Source organism: Biomphalaria glabrata, chromosome 9 (genome assembly GCF_947242115.1).
Source record: "Biomphalaria glabrata chromosome 9, xgBioGlab47.1, whole genome shotgun sequence".
Classification (NCBI taxonomy): domain Eukaryota; kingdom Metazoa; phylum Mollusca; class Gastropoda; family Planorbidae; genus Biomphalaria; species Biomphalaria glabrata.
This window is the reverse complement of record NC_074719.1, coordinates 251,599-269,250: the sequence shown is the minus strand read 5'-3', so window position 1 is coordinate 269,250 and position 17,652 is coordinate 251,599. Positions and strand designations below refer to the sequence as shown.

The window sequence follows — 17,652 nt, the reverse complement described above, 5'->3', positions numbered from 1 at the left end:
ACATTGTGTCTAGATCTATATGTTGATTGGTTCTTAAAAGCAATTAGATTTAGTCTAGAAATGAAGAACGCGAGAGTGAGGGAGTGGCGGGTTGGTACTGTCAGTTAGCTGATACACCAACGTGACTTTTTTTTTTTTTTTGTAAGTTCATTAGTAGAAATTAATTATGTTGAATCCCTGATTCTCGTATTCATTTGTATAGAAAAATGTAATCTGTTACCCTTATTAGACATTTGAAACAATAATATTAAGTTATAATTTTGTTTGTTAAATGTCGTGTGTTAAATGATTAAATAGTACATGTTATCAACTTAAAACATGACAAGTCTGTGAAGCCACATGTTCTTTACCTGTATGTTGATATATGTGCATGCTGCTAGTAAAGTTAATGGTAAAAAAAAACAACACTTGGGCATCTGTTTGTGAAAAACATTCATAAGAAAGAAAAAACATTTTAGAAATAAAAAGCACCCTAGAGTCAGGATTTTGTCATTTTACCATCACGAGACACTCATTACAAAGACAAACAGACACAAAAACTCCTTGCATTCAAATCATTAAATACATTTCAACTATCTGATAAAAATATTTCACAAAATGTATATTTTGTTTTCTATAGTTATAATTTTTTGTGTGTAATGCTCAATTTGTAAGACAAAATTCCTTATGGATAATAAAGATTATTATTATCACTGTGCACAACTGCAGGAAATGTCCAGTGCTTTTGGAAGAGAGGTTTTAAGTCTCTCAAACACACTAATGAAATTTGACGGTGATCAACTTAAAATATAAAATTAATTCATTTACATGATTTTTAAAACATAAACTAATTTTTGTACCTTGTAGTTATCTTTAAAAAAAACATGGATGGTCTACTCTGACAATCTGGAAGTTTATAAGACAAATATTTGTATTAATCAAACTAACATGTAATTAAATTTATGGGCTTTTAAAATTTTCATAGAAAGAAAATGATGATTGTTTTTACTATTTCTGACATTCTGTTTCTTAGACATCAATGAATGTAAAGATAATTTGACATGTCCACAAGGATGTGAAAACACTGTTGGATCTTACATTTGTAGCTGTAACATTGGTTTCAGATTGAATACACTCAACACAAGCATTTGTAATGGTAACATTTGTATTGTTTTCTATTTCTATGAATTAATAGTGGTAAAATTGTAAACTAGATCTATTTGGACCCCATATTTTGGCTGTTTGATTTTTTTCTGTGCTAGATATCAATGAATGTGAAGAGAACATAGATGACTGCTCACAAACTTGTGTCAATGCAATTGGAAGTTACTCTTGTAATTGTTTCAATGGATATACTCTCCAAAGTGGAGTTTGTGAAAAAAGTAAGCTGAAGATAAAATATTTTTTTTTCTTTTGATGCTTATTGATTTGTACTAATTTTGAAAACTTCAAGGCCCTAATATATTGTATTTTGAGTTGCTCACATCTATTGTGATCTTCAAAAACTTGGCAAACTTAACTTGTCTTATATTATAACATGCATGTACATGTTTGTGCATATTTTCACACCACTAACAAAATGCTCAGCATTTCATTATTACGATAATTCTAAGCATTCTTTCTAAGATAAAGAGAGAAAACAAAATTTAACTGCAAATGTAATTTTATTCTTTCATATTAAAAACATTCATTATATATATATATATATATATATATATATATATATATATATATATATATATATATATATATATATATATATATATATATATATATATATATATATATATATATATATATATTATTGAATAATACTTGTAGTTGCTTGTTAATATTGCTCAACCTAAAATAACTTACAGATTCAAGTAATGTAGAGCTGTGCCAAGCCCTGAATTGTTCCCAGCTATGTTTTGTTAACAATGGTACAGCAAGGTGTGATTGTCAAGTGGGGTTTGCACTTCAGGGAGATAACAAAACATGCACAAGTAAATATAAAATACAATTATAAGTTTTCTTGCATTATACAAAATTAGATGACAAAACAATCAGAAATGTATTTCTTATATGATCTTTTCTTATATATTAGACTAAGTGTAATTTCTGATTTCTTAATTTGTTTTATGTAGGGTTTATACATCTTTTTCTTTATATTATCTTTTTGTAAGCATCATAAAATAATTTAGGAATATTTTTAAGATCAATATTATATGTTGCAAAATTGATAATAAATTATTTGGAATTCTTTACTGCAATTACAAAATAAAAAGCTCTCTTCCTCTTCAGATATAGATGAATGCAGTCTTGCCAAGAAGCCCTGTAGTCAAATTTGTACAGACACTTATGGCAGATTTACTTGTTCATGTTATGCTGGTTTTAAACTAGAAGCAGATAGAACTTCTTGTACAGGTTGGCATTTATTTTAGTACATTAATAGTCAAATATATTGGCAAAAATAAAAACACTCTTTCCATTTGTTCTGAAGTTGTTTTTTTTTCTTCATTTTATTGGGAAAGAAAAAAAAAAGCTTTTAAAATTCAATTTGAAGAATTATTTACATTTGCAATAAGTGTTCTCTAATGTCTTATAAAAGTCATTTATTAATGCTATCATCCCATGATAAATGCTGTGTTTAAAATGTAAAATTTATAATAGCTATAAAAATACACATTTATGATGATGTTTGCAAGCACTGTTTTCTGGAAATGTTCAAAGTAACTGTGTGGTTTTAACCAAACAAAATATTAATGAATAGTAATTTACATGCTAACTCCATTGAAATCCAAGGATAATAAATTGCTTTTTTTTTTTCTGTCAAGCTTTTTACTTAATAAGAAAGGTCTACACATTTCAGCTTGTGAGAAGTCCTTCTATGGTGTCAACTGCAATCAATCCTATCAGTGTAGTGGGCACGGGACATGTGATCCTGTCAGAGGCTGTGTATGTGACATAGGCTGGGAGGGAGTCAACTGCAACAATGATATTGATGAGTGTACACTAAGGACAGACAACTGTTTGATTGGTGATGTTTGTGTTAATGCTTTGGGAAGCTATTCCTGTGTTTGCCCTATTGGATATGTTAGAAATGGAACTTGTCAAGGTCAGTACTTTTGACTACTAATACTACATTACTAATGATGTTGTCTTTTAAGCTTTTTTTTCCTTTTTTTTTAAAGTCATTTAGGGCTGTATGAATTATTACTTTAAACAGATTTGTTGATACTTCCTTTAACTCTTTCTCTTTGTAATTATTTTTCACATTTTGCTGAAATTATCCATTTTGTTCATTAGTATTTCACTACCCTGTTATAATTAAACTTCAATTACTTTTTTGTTTGTTGTCAGAAAATGTTTTGTTTGATAGAGAAGTGAATGCATGCCATTTTTATTTAAAACAAATTAATGTTTAGAAAACTAAATTTTAATTTAATTTTTGATTATGGAATTTAAAAATGAAGTAGATCTAGACAATATGTAGTTAATATTTTAAAATCCAAATTAAAATAAAAGTATTATTATGATAGATATTAATATTTTCATGAAATTTAAATTATAACATGCCTAAATCATAAAAATTCTTGTCTTGAGCTCATTATCCCATGTCACTACTATCCAGAAAATTAATCAGAAGAAAATAGAGCATTTTTTAACCCCTATTCTTTAGGTATATCTAAAGAGATTACTTTCACTTAACATAATCAGCCAGGATGATGGCTGCCTTGGTATATAGCATGTGTTTAGGATTGTCGTTTTGATGGCCATAGGTGTGAAATTTGCTTGTCGCCATCCTGCAGGAGGTTTGGACTAAGACATAATAATCTTAATGCCCGATGGAACATCTGAAACTTATAAAGTTATGTCCAACAGAAAATTCTTTCCTCATTCCTGGAACAACGTCTCATCTCCTCAAATACTATAAAAATATAACAACGTATACATTTATCACTACTGCCTAAAAATGCTATATTTGTTTCTATTCTATTTTGTTTTAGATATAAATGAATGTGTTGATCCTGCCCTAAACAACTGCAACCCACTTATTGAAGATTGTGTCAATAACTTTGGTAGTCATGTCTGCAACTGTAAGCCTGGATATGCAAGAAATGATAAAGGGGACTGCATTAGTATGTTTCACATCAAATAATTGACACAGATTTATTTTCTTGATAAACTTCATTATCAATTTAGACATTAATTCTAGAGCTAATAAAATGTTTTAGAAATCATTGAATCCAAAAAAAAAACTCAAGTTGCTCTGTTACAATCTCCTCAGATATCAATGAATGTGCTAATGGGGACCATCAATGTCAACAAATCTGTGTTGATGTGCCTGGAAAATACAACTGTGATTGTAACTACCGGTATAGATTAAATGATGATAGGCTAACATGTCTACTAGGTAATTATTAAGTATATCTATCCCTGACTCTCTCTTTCTCTACTCCAACTTTCTTTTTCTCTCTCTCTCTCTCTCTCTGTTTATATAGTTCGTCCATTGTGGTTTGATGATGACCACTTTTGTCATCCAGGTTGGGGGGGGGGGTGGCTGAGGGCTTTGCACTGTTTTTTTTTTTTTGCCTCCTCATGTGGCTGGTGAGACCTATGTGAGCCCAGAATGTTCGGCTGCACACTGGGCAGGTTATTCAAGCTGGAGCTAGTGTCATTGGCCTTGCATTTTTTTCTTTTATTTTTTTAATAGTTACTTTAAGTATTATAATGTTCAAATAAAAAGCTAATGAATTTTTTTGACACTTCCAGTTAAAGATGTATGCAGTGATTTTGAGAAACTGAACTGCTCTCAAGGATGCACAGTAGACTTTCAACAGAACACTTCATATTGTTTTTGTGCTGATGGTTACAATCTAGTTGGCAAAGACACATGTGAAGGTAAGGTTTATCTTAATTATGTCATTAGTGTATAACTGGAATCTTTTCTAGGATAGGAAGTTTTAAAATGAGATTAACATTCACTGTCACAATTTGGTTACAGACATCAATGAATGTGAAGTATCAACAAAGAACTTGTGCAGCTTCAAGTCTGGATGTGTTAACAGAGTACCAGGATACAGCTGTTCATGTCCCCCTGGGTCAAGTTTGGACAATGATGGACGCAACTGCAATAGTATAACAAATCTTAAATACTATTTATAAAACAATGGTTAAAAACTCTTATGGAAATGCTTTCAAATGCTTTTTTTGGTGATCTGTGAGATTTTTTAAATAGAAATGTTTCATTTATTGTTATGTTATATTGATTTTTTTTACAAAGCTTATATCAACTCATTCTGTCTGTCTTTCTGGTAAAAAGTTATTTCTCCCATACCCAATCTCGGATCAAGCTTATTTCTTTTACCTGACAACACAAGAATCAATTTAAAAAATTAACCGATTAGTTAATTAACTATGGGTAATTAATTATTTTGTTTTGTATCTCAAACAAGGGAAATAAATTGTAATTGGCTGAAGGGGTGTTATAAGCTGAATTAGTCTACTTTGTAGGTCATTGTCTGAGTGAACACAAACCTGAAAAATAGGTCGAGACTATAGAAACAATAGATAACTATACATTTTTTGTGTTCATAAGCTCTCCACTAGCAGAATGGTTATCATGTTGGCTTGAGCCATGAGTTCCCTCTTCCCCTCCTTTCCTTTTTTTTTATAAATGCTTTTTTATTGTTAGTCTAGATCTATTACGATTTTAATTACATGACTGACCCAAACTAATTGATAAACCTATGCTTAATATAAGCTTGTTTTTTTTTTTTTTAAGTAATATAAATATATTTTCTTGTTTAAATAAAATACATTTGTTGTGTTTAATGTTTCAAGACATTGATTCCAATGTTTCCTGCTTACAGACTGTAGTAGCACAACTTGGGGAGTCAATTGTTCAAGATCTTGTTCTTGTTCTACTGGAGCATTAAGATGTGATAATGTTAGAGGATGTATTTGTAGACCTGGATATATAGGTATATACAAGATTATAATGCTATGTTAACTCTGTGCTCTGGATAGAAATTCTTATTTATTTCTGTAAGAGTTTAGGCTAGGATGTAATTATATTCAAATCTGAAGGAACATCCAAAACTTGTAAAACAAATCAATGACATTGTGATGTAAGATTCATTGTATTTTTTATTATCCTTTATTTATTGTTATGAATGTAAAATCAGATTTAATGAACATATAAATAATACTTTTTTCTCACAAGAAAACACTTAAAATGCGACTAAATAAATCTACCAAGAACTAGATCTAATTATTCCATCTTATTTCCCAACCCTAGGAGTTTTCTGTGATGTGGATGTGAACCAGTGTACCAATGGGGAATTACAGTGTAATGACAGACAGGATTGTGTGAGTCGTATAGGTCCTGATTCATGTGTTTGCAAATCTGGTTACAGACTTAATGGCACATTGTGTGAAGGTCAGTAAACAAAATAATTGATATGAACTTTTTCTTACAAGAACTGTTTCTTAAAAAAAAGATTTAAGAGAAATTTATCAAAACAAATTTTTATCTAGTTGTAAGATACCACAGATAGTTCAATGTCATTTCATAAAAAAAATAAAATAATTGTAGTTAACTCTTATTATGAATGTTTGAAAACTTTTCCTAAATGTTCATTCAACAAATTGTATTAATTAATTAACATATTGTTCCTTTATTTATTTATTTAGTGTACCGTAACTTTATGTGTGATATGTCATAAATGTTGCTTGAACTCTTTAGATGTCAATGAATGTTTGGATCCAAGGTTAAACACTTGTCAGCAGACATGTCAGAACTCTGTTGGTAGCTACAGCTGTGGCTGTTATAAAGGATTTGCTTATAATGCATCAACTAACACATGTGATGGTAGGAAATACCTTTTGTTTTATAGCCTTTGTAATTTGATTGGTAATTTATAAGAAGTGTGGTTTAGCACACTAACTAGTTAAGTTTAGTTTAGTTTTGAAAAATGTAACTTTTTTTTTCTAATAATGATCTATGTTAGTAGATCCTCTAAAAGATAACATGCATCTAATCTAGTGTTTCAGTATTTTGGTACTCAGATATCAATGAATGTGCTCGACAAATAGACAGATGTACAAGTGTATGTATCAACACATTGGGCAACTACAGGTGTTCATGCACACCTGGCTATGTCCTCAACAGAGATGGATATACATGTGATGGTAAGATTATCTTATTTGTGAAAAACAATCGATTTTCCTGGCTTTTATTAGATAATAGTTGAGAATTTGAATGAGATGTTGGCTCCTTAGTAGCAGTGAAGTTGAAAAAAGAAATAGTACTGATTCCTTTAAACATTTATATGCAATTACAAAATGAAGAATGTTATTAATTATTGTAATTGATTTGGAAATGCGATGGATAATAGCTAAAACACTCTGCTTTTATCTGTAATATGAGTCTTGCTTTAGAAATACATTAACTCAGGTTTTTAGACTGTACTGAGTTTGAGTTCTAAAGGATGTGCATGATATGTTAGGGAAAGAGAAGAAAAGAATCATTGTGCTGATCAGGCCACTTTATTAACTGTCAACCACAGATAATCCATGAGCTCTACATATTCTAATCTTTATGATATTAGATCTCTAAAGGGAACTTTTTCTTGGTTTTTATCATAATTACCTCAATTTTTAAAAATGGATATCTTGTCCATTCATCTTTATTGATAGGTCATTTTAAAATTTGAGTTTCATTCTGATGGTAATCTTTTTTTTGTTCACAGTGACCAGTGTGTGCACCAACAGTTCACTTTGTCAGTACCAGTGTATTAATGTCAATGGCAATGAAACTTGTTTCTGTCCTAAAGGACAAGCTTTAAACAGTGATTTGAGAACCTGTAGAGGTTTTTTGTTTTTTTTAAATATTTTCTGCAAAATGATTGAGGCTTAGGTTTAAATAATGTTTTACTATTTTTGTTTCTAATATATTTCTTTTTTTCATTTCATATTTAGTGATGTCTTTATATAGAAATTGTATTATTTGTATCAGATGTAGACTTGTGCAGCTCTAGTTCCTGTAGTGATCTGTGCAGTGAAACACCTGACAATACAAGTGTTATATGTTCCTGCCCTCCTGGTAAATCTTTGGCTGCCAATGGAATTATTTGCCAGTGTAAGTGTATCATATAGTCTCTTAACGTATTTTCTTTATTTTAGAATAATATTTATAGACAGTTGTCACGTCCTTAAAATTTTAATAACAATGAATAAATTATTATAATATAACTACTTATACGCCTATCTATAATATGAAGCAGAAAGTAAGGCATATGTATATAGGTATGTCCCAAATAGAAATCAAAACCATTAGACCAATTTTGATAAAAACTTGGCATAAATGTTCCTTGAATACTAACTGGAAAAATAACATGTAAAGTAACTCTAAAACAAACTTAAGACCCTCTAAAAAAAAAGTTGCCCAACTCTATGAAAGTATTACTATGTCATGGATCTAGATCATATAGCCATGTTTACATGAGACAAGACACAGGTCACACATGTGCGGAACAGAAAATCTCTCTAAGCCTAGATCTTATTCTAAGATGATAGATCTGCTCTTCGCAAATATTTTTTTTAACTATAACACATGAGCATACAAAATATAGTCCATTCATTTCATTAATAAAATTAACCTTCAAATTTGTGTTTCAAAAATTTTTACAAAAATTTGTTCCCTAATGCAGCAACTTATTCATCTACATTTAAAAGCCATTCATGATATTGTGTGTTTATTACATACTAGACACTACCGAAAGGTCACGCATACGCAAAACATAACATTATTACATTCACGCATTTGCTTCATTTATAACATTATTATTTTGTTTCATTGTTTCTAATACACTATATCAGTGATAAAATCAGTGATAACACAAATAAAGACCCATGGGTAATATATATATATGTGAGTTGCAGCTTTTCTTTTAAGTAAAGGTCCTCTTTCTAACAAAATGAAAATGATACAGTAGGAAGGATGAGAAGCTTCATTATGGAACTAAATTAGAATTTCATTCATTTTTTTTTCAATCACTTTTCATTTTGGTTTTATTTTGTTTCTTATACATTAGCTTGTTCAAGTGGTACATGGGGAGATAACTGTGCCAACCAGTGCAGCTGTTCTCCTACTACCACACAGAGTTGTAGCCCCTTTAATGGGACCTGTCAATCTCAGAGTGGATGGACTGGTCCTGACTGTTCCCAAGATATCAATGAGTGTACTCAAAACCAAGCTATCTGTGCCTCTAAAAATAACACAGATTGTCTCAACACAAATGGAGCCTATATCTGTAGTTGTAAGCTTGGTTATGGGAAAACAAATGAAAATGATGAATGTCCTTATGTCCTTATGTAATAAATCATGCATCTTTCCTTGGTTTTGTGATATTTTTATGTTTTGGGTTGTTTTTTTTAATTGGATTTTCTATGACACAGGCAGGTAGAAGACCACAATTTAACCTAGACTTGTTATTTATACCTGAAATTGATCAGTGCCTCAGAAACATGGACAGTGTACAGAAAACATGCAAAGAAACTGATACACTTTCACATGACATGTCTAAGAAAAATACTGAATGTCAAATGGCAAGACAAAATACCAGATACTGAAGTCCTTCAAAGAGCGGGTCTGCAAAGCATCCATACAATCCTGATGCAGTCCCAGCTGCGATGGGCAGGACATGTCTGCAGAATGGAAGATCACCGCATCCCTAAACGACTCTTGTATGGCCAACTAAGCAAAGGAAAGCGCTGGCAAGGTGGTCAAAGAAAGCACTTCAGGGACACCCTCAAAGCTTCACTGAAGGCGTTCAGCATAGACTCAGCCACCTGGGAGACAGAGGCACATGACAGAGCATCATGGGGTCGCGCTGTGAAAACTGGCACACAGGTTGCTGAGGAAAAGAGAACCACGCTGGCAGAAGAAAAACGCCAGAGAAGAAAAGCAAAGTTCATGACTCTAGCTCCAGCTGGAATAACCTGCCCAGTGTGCAGCTGAACATTCCAGGCTCACATAGGACACACCAGCCACATGAGGAAGCATAAAACCCCTGTGCAAAGCCCTCAGCCCCCTGGATGACAAAGTGATCATCATAGAACCACGATGGACGAACTATATATATTTATACCTGACATGAACATTTCATTTGAGCTGAACATAGGAGTTGTACTGATACTATATTTGGTCTCAATACCAAAAGTATTGCAATCTGGTCACTGTGCATACTTATAGTGATTATCCTGTTGAATTTAGTATATTATTGAATTAAACATTTAAATACTAACATGATTTATATTTTGATTAAATACATTTCAGTGTGGGATATTTAAACAAGAGGCTAAGTAAGCTAGAGCTTGGCTTAGCTACATAGCAAAGGAGCTAGAGGTTTGATACCCAACTCGAGTTGAGCTGTGTTTACTGAGTGCCTAAAGGCAGCACAGAAAACCATCTCCCGGATCCCCCCTTCCCCACTGATCCAAAAATGAATACCCCGAGCATCATATTAGCATGAAAGTGGGCCTATATAAAAGCTATTTTAAAAAATTAATATATGTACAAGAACATATCTATTTTATTTTACTAAGTTTATACTAAATGTTTTGTGTTAAAAAACTTCTTGTTGGCTCTTTAGTATAGCTTCGAAATCGGACTGAAGAAGAAGAATAGTGATTAAATAATTGTCACAATTAATATTACTAGTGACAAGATTCATATGTATCTCCACAGCTTGCAGTGACAAGTTCTATGGTAAAGACTGTAGCCAACAGTGTAACTGTAACAGCTTTCATTTAACTTGTGACAAAACAAATGGAACTTGTCTCTGTAACAAGGGATGGACTGGTCCAACATGTGATGATGATGTAGATGAGTGTACAAATACCAGTAGCTGTAATAGTCTGAAGAATGAAAAGTGTGTTAACACACCAGGAAGTTATTCATGTTCATGCCAAACTGGGTATTACAGACCAATTGCAACACAAGACTGCACAGGTAAGGATTATATATATACCGGTACTTTAAACCAATGTTAAGTAGAAATACATGTATAGTGTTCAAATCTTGAAATCTTTACTATAAAAGCCAAACATAATAGAAATAGCAGGTTAGCAAGCTTTACAGAAAGACTTGTTACAGATGTTGATATACAGGGTGACCCAAAAGCAAGTTTACAGTTATTAAACTACCTTTCATTTTTTTTATTAATAGATGTTGTTTAATGTTTTTTTTAAATATATTTTTTAAAGTCAATCTATTTCTGTTTTGGGGTTATCACCCTTTGCTTAGTATTTTGAGAGATACTGTTTAGGTATGGGCTTAGTAGCTATTGAGTTAATATAAATGGCTTATTATGAAATATTTGTCCTCATATTCTGACCTTTTTGCATCATGGAGATGTCAAAAAGCAAAGTTCCTCAGTCAGTTTAGTCAAAAACTAGTCATTATTTGTGCTTTAGGAGATAGACTGGTCTAATTTTACATTTTCTCATCTGGCTAACCCTGTTTGCATGCTCAATTTGTCATACCCCAAAGTCAAATTATGTATAGTTTGTCCAACTCTTTGGTTTTATTCTAGTATTGTATACTTAGCCATATTTTAACCCTTTCAGCACTCATTCTCAAGATTCTGAATTCTTAGATCATCCATATCATTCAGCCTTAATCTTTTGCAATAACTGTGCACTAACATGTGTGTATTTCTTAAGAATCTGATATTACCCCTCCAAAATCTTTGTATAAACTGATATAGAAGAAAAAAGAACTATTAAATAAATTTACTAATTAAAATTATACTGGGAACACAGTGGCTTAGTAAGAAAGTGCTAGTCTCCCAAACTAGAGTCTGGCATGTGCCATATTTTTAGTATCTAATATTTTACCAAGAATAATTTATATTTATAATTTACTCTATAGCTAGAACCAAGATCACTCAACAAGGTTCAGTGCAAATTTCAGCTGGATGGCACACTTTGTCTTTGTTAGTTCAGATCAGTAAATGACTGTCGTTTGTCAGTCTCTAAATGTTTTATGTCAGTCACTAAATGTTTTAGGTCAGGCAGTTCATTTTAGTCTTAATTATTTTTTCTCCTATTTGATTTTTACTATAGTTATAGACACATAATAGGTTAAAAAGGGGAAATAATCTCAGCTCGTGCCATTAGCTCTTTTCTCTAACATCTATCTTAACGCTATGGCATTTAGTGCCTTATTCAATTTAAAGAGAGAAAGAAAAACTGTAACATTGCTCATCATTGAGTATAAAAGCAAATCATCATACAAAAATAAATTTAGTCTTAACTCTACATTCTAATTACTTAACAGCTGTGTGCCATCGTTGAAATTCTGTGACATCTCAGAAATACCTACTATAAGCATCAGAAATCACATCCAATTGTTCAGGCATTTACTTACCTGGGATGATTTATTGCCAGCAACCTAAATTTAGACCTTGAGGTGACAAAAAGAATTGGAAAAACTCTCTAATTGTATTTGGGGAAAAAAAAAAACTGACCACACTAACCAAAATGCTAGTGTACAAAGCCTGCATAGCCACTCTTCTATATATTAATGAGAGCTGGCCAACATACATTCATAAAGAGCATAGAAAAACAGTTTTTTTATTGTTTCATAAAGTTTGTTATTAAATAGAGCTAGAACAAAGATTCGATGAACATAACTTGCATTGACATACTAAAAAAAATATGTAAACTTATCATTTTAAAATCAAATTATTTTCTTTTTAGAAGAAATCTTTAAATGATCAAATCTGTGATATGTAATTGAAATGTACCTATTGTAACAAATCTCACTATTCAGGTTCTCTGCAACTGCACTTGACAACTCAGGTCTCCAAAAACTTAAATGTCCAACAAATCACAGCTAATACTGTACAATCGGCAACACATAACACTGACTGTACAATGTTCTGTCATGGACATCTGAACTGCTGTATCAAATATGTACTGTTGTAGCAAGACCTCTGCTGGCTTCGCTGTACTTTGTTGAGCTCTGTCGTAATGTACTGAATGGTAGATCGAGAATTTGTGACTGAGTCAACTCTGGTACCTTTGTTCTTCATATAGGGTCTCTAATGGCATTCTAGAACCGGATTCCATTAATCACATGACTCTTGAGTGAGTCACATCTCTTGTGACTGGCCTGAGTTTGATTCAGAACACTGATCCTACCCAAACCGCAATGTTTGACACTCTTCTCAGGTGACCGTCACAACTCATCCTGGTTGACCGCTCGTCTAGCGCTGGCCTGGGGCATTTTGCATCGGCTGAAAACACACACACCACTACCCCCATCTTTGTCACCACCAGGATTATAACTCTATTTAAAAAAAAAATCAGGGTTCAAGTGCACTTGGAGCTCTGGATGGAGTTATATTATTCAATGCAACTATTCCCACCTCTCCAGTATCTGGCTTAGCAGCTATTGGCACAGACAGCTATGGCTTGGCTCATTTTCATAATCTTGTATTAGATTCAGTGACAAGTGGCTTGAAAATTATGCAATGCTTGTAAAATAGTAACATAATTAGTATAGCTTAATTTATTTCTATCAAAGTCTCACTTTTAAATCTTTGTACAGTCACTGCCAAGCTCTACAATTTTTTTATGGAAATTGATTAGGTTTTATAAAATTCTAAATATTGACTGGTTAAAATTTTGAATACTTTTTCACAGCCCAACACAATTAAATAGCTATTGAGATCTCACCTACATCTTAACACCTAACTTAACTTAGGCCTGTAAGAATTAAAGCTAACATGAATGAATATCTGGGAGAGAAGTAATGTGACACATGAAAATTGTATGTTGATTTTCTTATGATGGTTTTGTCAATACTTTAAAAATATTTAACAATTTATTTTTATGAAATCCAATACAACTAGGTTTGGCTGTAGTTAGTTTTGTTAAAAGGTATTAAGAACATTCCATTCTGTATATATTAAACGTTTTTCTAATGTAATTGCATTCAGTGATTATCAATATTTAAACATATATACTAGTGTTTTGTAATCAGTGATTTTCATTTTCTGGTATCAGTTTGTTCCCATTTAGATTGCAATCTTTCCAAATGTGAAAACAAGGTGTCTGCATAATCTTTGAGGCCATTTTTAAAATCACTTAAATTTATTAGATGAAATATTTATAAAACATACAATGTAAATTATTTTGTAAAATGATTATACATTTGAGTTTATAAAAATGTGTAATTTTTTAATGGCATCATGTTTCTGCTTATCTGTATCTGATACTGATGATGTGTTTACTATATCCTTTACTGGTTTACCTTTGAGGAAAAACTGCACATGTTTAAACCCATATCTGAAGTAACTTTCCAGAAAAAAAGATGTATGTATGTAAGACAGTGTCCAAAATTTCAAATCATTTCCTTCAAAATGTTATCAATTTCCTCCATAACTTCATAACATTATTGAATTTTTTCCTTCAGAATACAATTTTAAATTTTTTTTTTTTTCTTTAAACCACAAAGATACTCTAATAAAGTGAGACTCTTTCACAGATCTTATTAATTTTCAGATAAATCAATTGAGAGTCTAATAAGAAATAGTCTAGCAAACAATTACTTATACTTCACCTTATTATTATACAATATTAAGATTTACTTCTGCAGGGATGAAAAACTTAAAAAAAAAATACAATAGACATGTATAATAATAAAAATAATAATAATAATCTTTAATATCCATAAGGAAATTTGTCTTACAATTTGTGCATTATACCAAACAAAACATTGCAACTATAAAAAAAAACAAAAGTACATTTACACTTGACTCTCTCATAATTGACATGACATGTTTATATCTGTTTGTTTCTATTTAATAATTAGATTGCCAGGGGAACAAAAGATTATTTGTGTTGTTTGTCTTTGCTATTGGTGTCTTGTATCTCTTTTGTGATGGTAAAGTCACAAAATGTAGGAAACATCACTGTGTTTGGTCCAGTGTTCCTATATGCAAGTCTATTGTATTTTCTATATTATTTTACAATTGTAAAAAAAATTAATAAAATTGTTTCACTGTTGATGTTTTCAAATTAACATTTTTATTTATTTATGCTTACATATCTGTTGTGTTTTAGTTAGTTCATAAATATAGATTCTTAAATTAAATTGTTTCTTTCCGCACTTATAAACTATGATCATCTGTAAGCCTATTTTTACTTTTTTTTAAACTTTAATGTTCTACTTGGATATGTCACAGAAATCATTACATTTCTTTTTTTTGAAACCACTCTATGGAAGCATCTATTTTAATCATATTAACTTTGATCATAAACATTGGATAGCTGCCTGGTTGATCAGAGTTCTCAATGGTCCAGAGTTCATACTCTGCCCAATGACATCCCGGTCATCTTGCAGGAGGTTTGTACTTGGAATTTAGTTATCCTCAACTCTGCAGGTACAGCCTAAACATGTAAAGCAAACATTTCTTTTGTCTGGCGCACAACTAGCACAAGCTTGGATGTATGTCGAATACCAGAACAGTTTACTCTAAAGAAAAGTGTAAATATTTGAAATCCATAAATCTATATATGAAAGTCAAAACATGGACTCAGTCTTCTGTGATTTTCCTATTTAAAGATAATTAAAAATTTTACCCAGTTTTTCATTACCTCTTCCTTGAAATAAGTGATCACTTTTTGCATTCAATGTCTTGACTAGAACTGCAATGGTCCTCTTTTCTAAATCATTTTTTTTTATTTCTTCATTTAAAATTGTAAAATGTAATGCAACTTTTTATTCAACAAAACATTTTTCTTTTTCAAAAATACTGAATATCACACTAAGGCTTTTAGCCATTATGAGCCAATGCATGAATTAGATTGAGAATGGTAATGCCTTATGGCAATGGTGAGTGACTACAAATTGAAAGATGTCATAATGAACTTAATTAAAAGAACAATAAATAAAATATTATTTCTAATTACAATTTGACTAAGCCAAACCTAAAATACACTTAAAAGTAAATTCAGCTCAATGCCCATGTTAATATTTTGGAGAAAAAAAATCTGTTTCATTATGTTATTATTAGTGTATAGTTGATTCTCTGTAATGAAGATAGTCCTGTTAAAGGGAAAGAATCAAACTAAGGATCTATAATAATAAGGCTTGTCTTCGAGTTCGAAGATTGATGAGGAATGCAGTATTTCCCAATGCTTCGCAGCACCAGCTGTGACCTACATATTTTGCCTCTCCCAGCACAGCATAACCATTGTCCATGTATAGAAGTTAACAAAATGCTTCTCATTCGTGCTGAAAGTTGTCTACAAAACATCATCATCATGTACCGGTTAACAAAATGCTTCTCATTCGTGATCAAAGATGTCTACAAAACATCATCGTCATGTACTGGTACTGAACACGAATCCCTCTTAGTTCACACACACACATAAAATCTCAATGTGTTCGCAAAGTTTAACATATATTCTCATTTTGAATGTAGCCTTCACTAAGATGGATGCAAAAGACGAGTTTATCTGGGTTATTAAATTAGTCATGGCCTATGGAAGCATATACGTTATTAGGTTAGCTCTTTTCTACGTTTCTTTTATCGACTCTGTTGCGGCTAGTAATGAGTTGGCTATTTATCTAAAATACTGTATTGCCCCTGATATATTAGGCTATCAATTAAGTCTAATATTTGATTTCAACACTGATGTGTAAGATGCAACTCCATTTTATTGACATGAAAACAAGAAGATGAAAACAACACTAACAGGAGACTGTAATACACACTTATAGGCCTAACATACTTGAGAAAAACACGTGAACACACTAATAAGGCTTGTCTTCGAGTCCGAAAATGAGTGAGGAATGAAAGTATTTCCCGTGGCTGCGCAGCCCTTGCAGATAGCTGTGACCTACATACCCTGCCACACCCAGGGCAAGCATAACCATTGTCCGCAGGTGGTCGATTTAGATTTTCTTTTTGCCGTCTGCCTCTGTCCTCCGACAGCAGATTTTCTTTTGGTCTCAAATGTGTATCTCGTGGCCTTTGTGAGTGACCCCCAGCTGTCTCGTTCTGTTCGATCAGTAGAAAAAGGGAGACTAAAAGAAAAACACATAACATGATAACATCTATAAATACACATAGGCCTATAAACGTAACAGCCTCCTTTATAACAATAATAATGTTATATTATTACAAGCAGGGGCGGACTGGCTATATGGACATTTGGGCAATGCCCGGTGGGTCGGTACTCAAATGGGCCTAAAGGATCTTATGAATGCCACTATGGCACGCATAAAATTGTTAAATGTTTTATATTCTCTTATATAAGGGGCTACATCTTTAACGGACTACAGTGTAATACTAATTTAATCTAAAACGTTTTCAAAAATAATGTATTAGTAATAGCCTACATCCGTAGACAGTGCTATTAGTAGGCTTCATCCAAAAGGGCCAACAAACATAGCGATTCAAAAGCCACTTATTAACATGCATGACTAGATTGACACATGAAGCGCATTTGACGTAATTAGCCTATCTTCCTGAAGACGTGTCTGTAATTTAAAAGATAAGATTATAATAAAACCACCTCACACCATTCCCTGGCCACTGCCAACAAAAGGTAGATAAGGACGCCTAGCTGGCAATGGCGACCTGCGGATTTTACCCATAGACTATAATT

The 17,652-nt window shown here is 31.9% G+C and overlaps 1 protein-coding gene and 1 pseudogene across 1 annotated transcript; both read left to right on the top strand.

Moving 5' to 3' along the window:
- The first annotated feature begins 1,898 nt into the window (after nucleotides 1–1,898).
- LOC129928147 (fibrillin-1-like) lies at nucleotides 1,899–9,343 on the top strand. Its single transcript, XM_056041052.1, has 13 exons — nucleotides 1,899–1,929; nucleotides 2,263–2,385; nucleotides 2,831–3,076; nucleotides 3,969–4,100; nucleotides 4,250–4,375; nucleotides 4,735–4,863; nucleotides 4,967–5,098; nucleotides 6,263–6,403; nucleotides 6,710–6,835; nucleotides 7,033–7,155; nucleotides 7,716–7,835; nucleotides 7,982–8,104; nucleotides 9,060–9,343. The coding sequence occupies exons 1-13, from the start codon at nucleotides 1,899–1,901 to the stop codon at nucleotides 9,341–9,343; spliced, it is 1,836 nt and encodes a 611-aa protein (XP_055897027.1).
- A 1,413-nt stretch (nucleotides 9,344–10,756) lies between these two features.
- Nucleotides 10,757–17,652, top strand: part of LOC129928146 (THO complex subunit 2-like) — a 30,038-nt pseudogene continuing 23,142 nt past the window's right edge.